General features: G+C 42.2%; 2 protein-coding genes across 3 annotated transcripts in view; both read right to left on the bottom strand.

Annotated features, from left to right (window-relative positions):
• Positions 1-990: 990 nt before the first annotated feature.
• On the bottom strand, positions 991-10,224 carry LOC141059880 (uncharacterized). 2 transcript variants are annotated; one of them, XR_012222620.1, is made up of 3 exons: positions 8,628-10,224; positions 8,128-8,529; positions 991-1,529 (listed from the first exon to the last, which is right to left on the bottom strand). XR_012222620.1 is itself a non-coding variant. In XM_073556051.1 (3 exons), exons 1-3 carry the CDS (start codon positions 8,674-8,676, stop codon positions 1,435-1,437), a joined length of 546 nt encoding a protein of 181 aa, XP_073412152.1. In that variant the 5' UTR covers positions 8,677-9,967; the 3' UTR covers positions 991-1,434. The 2 variants fall into 2 exon arrangements, 1 of the variants encoding a protein (XP_073412152.1); XM_073556051.1 differs by having other exon boundaries at positions 8,628-9,967.
• Positions 10,201-10,553, bottom strand: part of CCDC180 (coiled-coil domain containing 180) — an 82,239-nt gene continuing 81,886 nt past the window's right edge. The window contains exon 37 of the mRNA XM_073556050.1: positions 10,201-10,498. Within this exon, the coding sequence (XP_073412151.1) occupies positions 10,361-10,498 (138 nt within the window). The 3' untranslated portion in view covers positions 10,201-10,360. The remainder of the gene's footprint in view (positions 10,499-10,553) is intronic.

The raw sequence follows: 10,553 nt of genomic DNA, 5'->3' as shown, positions 1-10,553 counted from the left end.
TACCACAACTCCAGAATCTGCTAAATCTTTCTGAAGGTCTTTTGCAGTCAAGTGGGGGTTCTAATATGCCTTTCTAGCAATCCTACGAGCAGCTCTCTCTGAAATTTTGCTTGGCCTTCCAGACCTTATCTTGACCTCCACTGTTTCTGTAAACTGCCATTTCTGAATTACATATTGAACTGAGGTAAGGACAACTTGAAAACGCTTTGCCATCTTCTTATAGCCTTCTCCTGCTTTGTGGGCCTCCACCATTTTCATATTCAGAGTGCTAGGCAGCTACTTAAAAGAACCCATGGTGGCTGTTTTTTCGCACAAGGTTACAGGAGGCTATGTGTTTCTAAACCTGTGGAATCTGCATCAGCTGGCCTTTCCTAACATTGAGGGTGAACAAGCCATATTCCTTACAGGCTAATTAAGGTCTGAAACCTTGGTCAAAGTTATCTGAGCACACAAATCTCCAAAGGTGCCCAAACTTTAGCATCAGACCATTTTTTTTTTGTAATTTTTAAAATGTGAAAAAATGACAATGTGTATTACTTTTTAGCCTAAAATACAAAACAAATGTGTCATCTTTAACTTTAGGCGTTTTAGAGTTCATTTTATCTTCACCTTGCTTAACTGTTCACAATAACAGTAATTTTGACCAGGGGTGCCTAAACTTTTACATGCCACTGTAAATGCATAATAATAATAATAATAATAATATCAGCTGCAGAGCCACAAGAGGCAGATTGGTGTGTCTGTGTCTCGTTTAACTGCTAGAAATGGAAAGACTATGTTAATGAGGTTAGATGTGTTGTTTCCTTGTTTTGCTTGGTTATAATACAATTCTTCAAAACAGAGAAACTACTGATCTCCACAGTTATACTTCGCATTTCAAAAAATCCAATCCTACTACTACCCCTATGATGTGTCAGCCGTAGCTACATTGGAAAATTACTATCCTAGATCGGATGTGCGGGAGCAAATAATTTGCAGCAAAAACCACAATGAGTGAATAAACACAGTTTTTAATATTTCTGCTTGCTGTCATTTAACAGGCACATTTTTTTTAACTTAGCTTTTTAAGTTTGTATTCAGTGACTACAAACATAAGAGAAAGTTGTAAAACTCATAGTTACTCGGATCCTCGGTCTGTTTGAAGATGATGCTCCAGTAATAGAAGGTGTCCTCCAAATCAGATTAGTCCGACCCTCACCATGAACTCAAAGATGTCCCCTACACTCGGTGCCATGATCTGAATTTCTACAGGGGAAAGAAGCATTTCCACCTCTGCAACCCAGAAAGGAACGGAACACTTTCTATTTTTTCTTTAGCCCTCTTTTAAATATTGCTCCATGCACAAAAGTATGTAATAATTCTATACAATATATAATGAAAGCGAGTCCTCCAGGGATTTAGCAATCATCTGTCTCACGTCTGGTGGAGGAACAGTCAGAGCCAGACTATATACACCAGAGCGGCGATGAGGAGGAAGCACAAAGTCATCCGCACCGAGGAGATAACAATCTGCTGTGCACTCACATCACCTGGAAAACACAAGCTACAGTAAGATACAGCACAACTCCGTATAACACTTGGGTAAAATCTTTTCCACAGTGATTATTACATAACATTACAATATGTACTCAGTATTTTACTAGTATAAACACAACATTGTAGTAGTTACAAGACACATATGGGGAGCAGTACTATTGTAGTTAAATTCTTCTACATCAGGGGCAGTATTATAGTAGATATATTCTTATACATAGGGGCAGTATTATAGTAGTTATATTCTTGTACATAGGGAGCAGTATTATAGTAGTTATATTCTTGTACATAGGGGGCAGTATTATAGTAGTTATATTCTTGTACATAGGGGCAGTATTATAGTAGTTATATTCTTGTACATAGGAGCAGTATTATAGTAGTTATAATCTTGTACATAGGGGCAGTATTATAGTAGTTATATTCTTATACATAGGGGCAGTATTATAGTAGATATATTCTTGTACATAGGGGCTGTATTATAGTAGTTATATTCTTGTACATAGGAGGCAGTATTATAGTAGATATATTCTTGTACATAGGGGGCAGTATTATAGTAGTTATATTCTTATACATAGGGGCAGTATTATAGTAGTTATATTCTTGTACATAGGGGCAGTATTATAGTAGTTATAATCTTATACATAGGGGCAGTATTATAGTAGTTATATTCTTGTACATAGAGGGCAGTATTATAGTAGTTATATTCTTGTACATAGGACGTAGTATTATTATAGTAGTTATATTCTTGTATATAGGGGCAGTATTATAGTAGTTATATTCTTGTACATAGGGGCAGTATTATAGTAGTTATATTCTTGTACATAGGGGCAGTATTATAGTAGTTATATTCTTGTACATAGAGGGCAGTATTATAGTAGTTATATTCTTGTACATAGGGGGCAGTATTATAGTAGTTATATTCTTGTACATAGAGGGCAGTATTATAGTAGTTATATTCTTGTACATAGGGGGCAGTATTATAGTAGTTATATTCTTGTACATAGAAGCAGTATTATAGTAGTTATATTCTTGCATATAGGAGCAGTATTATAGTAGTTATATTCTTGTACATAGGGGGCAGTATTATAGTTATATTCTTGTACATAGGGGGCAGTATTATAGTAGTTATATTCTTGTACATAGGAGCAGTATTATAGTAGTTATATTCTTGCATATAGGAGCAGTATTATAGTAGTTATATTCTTGTACATAGGAGCAGTATTATAGTAGTTATATTCTTGTACATAGGGGGCAGTATTATAGTATATTCTTGTACATAGAGGGCAGTATTATAGTAGTTATATTCTTGTACATAGAGGGCAGTATTATAGTAGTTGTGTTCTTGTACATAGGAGCAGTATTATAGTAGTTATATTCTTGTACATAGGGACAGTATTATAGTAATTATATTCTTGTACATTGGAGCAGTATTATAGTAGTTATATTTTTGTACATAGGAGAAGTATTATAGTAGTTATATTCTTGTACATAGGGACAGTATTATAGTAATTATATTCTTTTACATAGGAGGCAGTATTATAGTAGTTATATTCTTGTACATAGGGACAGTATTATAGTAATTATATTCTTGTACATAGGAGCAGTATTATAGTAGTTATATTCTTGTACATAGGGGCAGTATTATAGTAGTTATATTCTTGTACATAGAGGGCAGTATTATAGTAGTTATATTCTTATATATAGGGGCAGTATTATAGTAGGTATGTGGGTCGCCCTCCCAGGGCTGTGGGGTACTCGGTACCGGGCCGGTGTCAGGGGGATGTGTCACAGCAGCGGGGACCCGGTCCGTGGCCCTGGGCGCCCAAGTAATGGGGGAATGTAATGGTGGAATGTAGTTAGATGGATAGTTCGTGACGCCACCTGTGGTGCTCGGCAAGGGAGGTGTTAAGCCGACGCTGCATGCAGATCCACTGGGACTGATGGTAGGGCGCAGCAGAGATGTAAAAGCTCCCCACAGGTGAAGCTGTAGTCCCAGGGCTGTGTAGATGTGATTGGCACGGGGATGTAGCAGTGCCGGAAAGGTAGGAAGCAGACAAGACACAGCGGGGTGCAATTTCTGTACCTTTACTTGATAACTGCAGTCCAGGTTCCTGATTACAGATGGTATCGGAGCAGGCTAGCCTGGAAGCAGCTCAGTATTCTCTCTCAGCAGAAGGGCTGTACAGTCTCCTTCCTAGCGCTTGTTTGAATGAAGTACTCCTAGTACTGAGTTACACTGAAGTTCCTCTCAATTCTCTTCTACTCTCGCTCCTCGTATGGCAGACAGCTGTAGTTGCTATTCCTCTCCTGGCTCACTGCGTGCTGTTGTGCCTCCAAGTCTTAGATGGGGGTAGGGCATTTACAGCCTCCTACTCCTCTGGTATCTGCTGTAGGACCATCAGTGTCCATACAGCCGTGGAGACCAGGCTCCAGATCATGCGCTCTCACCGTGAGGGAGCTCTCTTTCCTCAGCTCAACCTCCAGCTTCTCTCTATACGTCTGTACACTTCACCCTCCACAGACTAACTAACTACTCCTTCCTCTTGGCCCTCAGGGAGCACTCCTCCCCTTAATTTCGGTTCAGAGTTCCCCCTGCTGGCCTGGAGTGGAACTGTGTTGCATGCATAGGTAAACTGCGAGAGAGACCCTTCACTGCCTTCAAGCCTGGCATTACCCTCCCCTGGAGGAAGGCAAAGTTAGTGTGGCGACCTTACTCCTGGGGGCGCCACATTTTTTTTACATAAGGGCAGTATTATAGTAGTTACATTGTACATAGGGAGCAGTATTGTAGTTATATTCTTGTACATGGAAGCAGTATTATAGTCCTTATATTCTTGTACATAGGAGCACTATTATAGTAGTTATATTCTTGTACATTGGAGCAGTATTATAGTAGTTATATTCTTGTACATAGAGGCAGTATTATAGTAGTTATATTCTTGTACATAGGGCGTAGTATTATAGTAGTTATATTCTTGTATTCTTGTATATAGGGGCAGTATTATAGTAGTTATATTCTTGTACATAGGGGGCAGTATTATAGTAGTTATATTTTTGTATATAGGGGTAGTATGATAGTAGTTATATTCTTGTACATAGGAGGCAGTATTATAGTAGTTATATTCCTGCACATGGAGGCAGTATTATAGTAGTTATATTCTTGTACATAGGGGGCAGTATAATAGTAGTTATATTTTTGTACATAGGGGACAGTATTATAGTAGTTATATTCTTGTACATAGGGGGCAGTATTATAGTAGTTATATTCCTCTACATAGGGGACAGTATTATAGTAGTTGTATTCTTGTACATAGGGGGCAGTATTATAGTAGTTATATTCTTGTACATAGGGGCAGTATTATAGTAGTTATATTTTTGTATATGGGGCAGTATTATAGTAGTTATATTCTTGTATATAGGAGGCAGTATTATAGTAGTTATATTCTTATATATAGGGGCAGTATTATAGTAGGTATGTTTTACATAGAGGCAGTACATTGTACATAGGGAGCAGTACTGTAGTTATATTCTTGTACATAGAAGCAGTATTATAGTCCTTATATTCTTGTACATAGGGGGCAGTATTATAGTAGCTATATTCTTGTACATAGGGGCAGTATTATAGTAGTTATATTCTTGTACATAGGGGGCAGTATAATGTTAGTTATATTTTTGTACATAGGGGGCAGTATTATAGTAGTTATATTCTTGTACATAGGAGGCAGTATTATAGTAGTTATATTTTTGTACATAGGGGCTGTATTATAGTAGTTATATTCTTGTACATAGGGGACAGTATTATAGCGGTTATATTCTTATATATAGGAGCAAAATTATAGTAGTCATATTCTTGTACATAGGGCGTAGTATTATAGTAGTTATATTCTTGTATATAGGGGCAGTATTATAGTAGTTATATTCTTGTACATAGGGGGCAGGATTATAGTAGTTATATTTTTGTATATAGGGGTAGTATGATAGTAGTTATATTCTTGTACATAGGAGGCAGTATTATAGTAGTTATATTCCTGCACATGGAGGCAGTATTATAGTAGTTATATTCTTGTACATAGGGGGCAGTATAATAGTAGTTATATTTTTGTACATAGGGGACAGTATTATAGTAGTTATATTCTTGTACATAGGGGGCAGTATTATAGTAGTTATATTCCTCTACATAGGGGACAGTATTATAGTAGTTGTATTCTTGTACATAGGGGGCAGTATTATAGTAGTTATATTCTTATATATAGGGGCAGTATTATAGTAGGTATGTTTTACATAGAGGCAGTACATTGTACATAGGGAGCAGTACTGTAGTTATATTCTTGTACATAGAAGCAGTATTATAGTCCTTATATTCTTGTACATAGGGGGCAGTATTATAGTAGCTATATTCTTGTACATAGGGGCAGTATTATAGTAGTTATATTCTTGTACATAGGGGGCAGTATAATGTTAGTTATATTTTTGTACATAGGGGGCAGTACTATAGTAGTTATATTCTTGTACATAGGAGGCAGTATTATAGTAGTTATATTTTTGTACATAGGGGCTGTATTATAGTAGTTATATTCTTGTACATAGGGGACAGTATTATAGCGGTTATATTCTTATATATAGGAGCAATATTATAGTAGTCATATTCTTGTACATACGGGACAGTATTATAGTAGTTATATTCTTCTACATAGGGGGCAGTATTATAGTAGTTATAATCTTGTACATAAGGGCAGTATTATAGTAGTTATAATCTTGTACATAAGGGCTGTATTAGTAGTTATATTCATGTACATAGCATAAGTATTACTGCCCCCTATATAAACTATAACTACTGTAATATTGGTCCTATGTACACGAATATAACTACTGTATAATAGTAAAAAAGAAAAAAGGAGGTAGTACTCCAATAAATGATGAAAAAAGTGGACTTTATTAGCCCATATGGTGTGGCAATGTTTCAGCTGTGACCAGCCTTTCTGGCTTGAGAAAGGCAGGTCACAACCGAAACGTTGCCACACCATATGGGCTAATAAAGTCCACTTTTTTCATCATTTATTGGAGTACTGCCTCCTTTTTTCTTATTAAGGCTAAGTGCACACGTACCGGAACTCTCGCGGAAATTACCGGAAATTCCCGGAATTGCGGGAAAATCGCATTTTAAATTCCCACGATTTTCCCGCGGAAAAACTAGCATTTTGCAAGCGTATTTAGCTTGCAAAATGCTAGCGTTTTCCAAGCGATCTGTAGCATCGCTTGGAGAACTGATTGACAGGTTGGTCACACTCATCAAACATAGTGTTTGACGAGTGTGACCAACTTTTTACTACTGAGGCCGCCTATGCAGCATCAGTAGTAAAAGAAAAAAATGCAAAAAAAAATAAAAAATGGTGTTATTCTTACCCTCCGACGTCCCGCGCATCCGTTCCCAGTAATCCTTTGCGAAAATGCCCGTGATGACGTCCGTTCTCACGGGATCGCGATGTCTCGCGGTAATTCGTGATGATGTCGCGCGAAAGACCGCGAGACTTCGCGATCCCGCGAGAACGGACGCCATCGTGGGTATTTTCGCAAAGGATTACTGGGAACGGGAGCGTGGAGAGAAGCGGGAAGGCTGCGCGGGACGTCGGAGGGTGAGAATAACAATATTTTTTATTTTTAAATTCTTTTTTTTACAGGGATATGGTACCCAAAGCCCGGAGGACAGTCTCCTCTCCTCCGGACCGTGGGTACCATCCGCAATTGTTCTGCTTACTTTCCGCATGTTGTGCACAGCCACATGCGGGAAGTAAGCGGAACAATGCATTCCTATGGGTGCGGGATCGCCGCGATTCCGCAAATTAATGAGCATGCTGCGGTTTTTACCGCGAAGCGATTCCGCCGCGGTAAAAACCGCAGCATTAGCACAGCATTGCGGAATCCCATAGGAATGCATGGGATGCTTATTTTTTGCGTTTTCGCGGCAAAATCGCGCGATTAAAACCGCCGCAGAAACGCGAAAAAAACGCCACGTGTGAACTCAGCCATGGATATTTATTTGGAGGGCCCTGCACCCTGAATTCATCTATACGGTGCTGTTCCATTTTTTTTTTCTTCTACTGTATTATAGTATTTATATTCTTGTACATAGAGGGCAGTATTATAATATTTCTATAGCGCCAAGTATAGACTAGTGATGAGCGAGTATACTCGTTGCTCGGGTTTTCCCGAGAATGCTCGGGTGTCCTCTGGGTATTTTGGCGTGGTCGGAGATTTAGTTTCTGTAGACGCAGCTGCATGATCTGCGGCTGCTGAACAGGCTGAATACATGTGACGATTGCCTGTTTGTTAGGGAATCTCCACATGTATTCAGGCAGCTGAGGTGACGAAAACTAAATCTCAGAGCACGCCAAAATACTCGGAGGACACCCGAGCATGCTTGGGAAAACCTGAGCAACGAGTATACTCCCTCATCACTAGTATAAACAAAAACAGTACAAAGTAACCCATGGTTCAATAGTTACAGAAGGAGTGAGGGCTCTGCTCGCAACCTTACAATCTACAAGTGTTTATGTAATAGTACATGTATAATCTAAAAGTATTATATCCACTTACTGTTGATTGACACATTTTGATACAGATTTTCATTGATGTTTACTGTGACGCTACGTTTCCACCACGTGTTCTTGGCAGACAGACTAAGAGTGTATATGCCGGAGTCGCTCACTTGCAGATTGTGCAGTAACAATGATGCATTCAGACAAGTGAATTCCGTTCGAGGTTTATACTTTGGGTAGATTGTGAGAGTTCCATTGGTACATATGGGAGCTCCATGAGGGCTGATGGAGCAATTGACAGCACTGTAATAAATGATGCCTTGGTTCCCAGTTGTCCATCTTATCTTATAATTGGAGATTTTGGGTGGTAGGCTATACGACGTCTCTAGGAACACAGATTGACCCATGCTGCGATTTACAGTGTTATGGACAATATAAATGTTCCTTCCTGATAAAAAATCTGCAAGAGTAAAATACATGGAGTTGTAGTATGAGATACTGGATCCATCTACGTGCCTCCGCACAAGTGCCGCACTCGTATAGTATCTCATTACTCACCAGACAGGAGAAGCAGGACAGCGGGGAGGACGCAAGTGAAACCGTCCATGTTCACAGTGAAAAGAGTAAGAATAGTTTCTTGGTAGAAGCATGTGGTCAGGAGTGGACAGGAAATCAGTCCCTCAGCCTTCACTGATCAGTCACAGAAAATCTACCGCCTGGTGCAGGAGAGATAACGGGCGCCCCCACCTCATTCTGAATATGAAGCGCATCATGAAAATATGTAGCAGACCGACGCAGTGGTGAAAGAAAGTCATAGAGGAGAGCCATGATTACGGCAGAGGGGACAGTACCAGGGGACAGACAGGCAGAGGGGACCGTGGCAGTCAAAGGAGTCTGCAACAGGCAGAGGGGACCACGACAAGCAGACGGAGCTGGGAAGGCAGAGGGGACAGACAGGCAGACCGGACTGGGCCAGGCAGAGGGGACCACCAGAAGCAGAGGGGGCTGTGGCAGGCAGAGGGGGTTGGGGCAGGCAGACCAGACTGGGGTAGGCAGAGGGGACCACCAGAAGCAGATGGAACCATGGCAGACCAAACTGGGGCAAGCAGTGGGGACCAAGGCAGACAGAGATAGGCAGACCAAACTGGGGCAAGCAGAGGGGACCCCCAGAAGCAGAGGTGGCTGTGGCAGGCAGAGGGGACCCCCAGAAGCAGAGGGGGCTGTGGCAGGCAGAGGGGACCCCCAGAAGCAGAGGGGACCACCAGAAGCAGAGGGGGCTGTGGCAGGCAGAGGGGACCACCAGAAGCAGATGGAACCGTGGCAGACCAGACTGGGGCAGGCAGAGGGGACCACCAGAAGCAGAGGGGGCTGTGGCAGGCAGAGGGGGTTGGGGCAGGCAGACCAGACTGGGGTAGGCAGAGGGGACCACCAGAAGCAGATGGAACCATGGCAGACCAAACTGGGGCAAGCAGTGGGGACCAAGGCAGACAGAGATAGGCAGACCAAACTGGGGCAAGCAGAGGGGACCCCCAGAAGCAGAGGTGGCTGTGGCAGGCAGAGGGGACCCCCAGAAGCAGAGGGGGCTGTGGCAGGCAGAGGGGACCCCCAGAAGCAGAGGGGACCACCAGAAGCAGAGGGGGCTGTGGCAGGCAGAGGGGACCACCAGAAGCAGATGGAACCGTGGCAGACCAGACTGGGGCAGGCAGAGGGGACCACCAGAAGCAGAGGGGGCTGGGGCAGGCAGAGGGGACCACCAGAAGCAGATGGAACCGTGGCAGACCACACTGGGGCAGGCAGAGGGGACCACCAGAAGCAGAGGGGGCTGGGGCAGGCAGAGGGGGTTGGGGCATGCAGAGGGGACCACCAGAAGCAGAGGGGGCTGGGGCAGGCAGAGGGGGTTGGGGCAGGCAGAGGGGACCACCAGAAGCAGATGGAACCGTGGCAGACCACACTGGGGCAGGCAGAGGGGACCATCAGAAGCAAAGGGGGCTGGGGCAGGCAGAGGGGACCATGGCAGACAGAGAGAGGCAGACCAAACTGGGACAAGTAGAGGGGACCACCAGAAGCAGAGGGGGGAGTCAGAGGGGGACTGTGGCAGGCAGACCAAACTCGGGCAAGCAGAGGAGACTGCTGCAGTGAAAAGAACCATTTTCATCTTTGCAATAAATTTTATTTTCCATTGTACAGTTACATAGCAGCAGAATTTGCTTCTGATAAATGTTTATCATATTCAGATTTCATTATACCCGACCCTCTTGCTGTAAATTATAATGTGTCTCGTGAATCTGCAATCAGTTTGCTGGATAAAGCTCTTTTATCTTTAGGACAGACCGGCTCCACCATAGCTGCCAGCGCTGTGCTTCCCGATGTTGCTGCGTCCTCTCCTCTTCAATGTCAGTCAGGGCCGATTCTGCATCTTGTAGAAATTTCTAAAGTGCAATAGTTGTAGATTTACGATATTGAAATGATTGTAACGTACCACCA

This window comes from Dendrobates tinctorius, unplaced genomic scaffold (assembly GCF_039654945.1).
Source record: "Dendrobates tinctorius isolate UK_male_01 unplaced genomic scaffold, ASM3965494v1 ptg000231l, whole genome shotgun sequence".
Lineage (NCBI taxonomy): Eukaryota > Metazoa > Chordata > Amphibia > Anura > Dendrobatidae > Dendrobates > Dendrobates tinctorius.
This window is presented reverse-complemented; position numbering and strand designations above follow the sequence as displayed.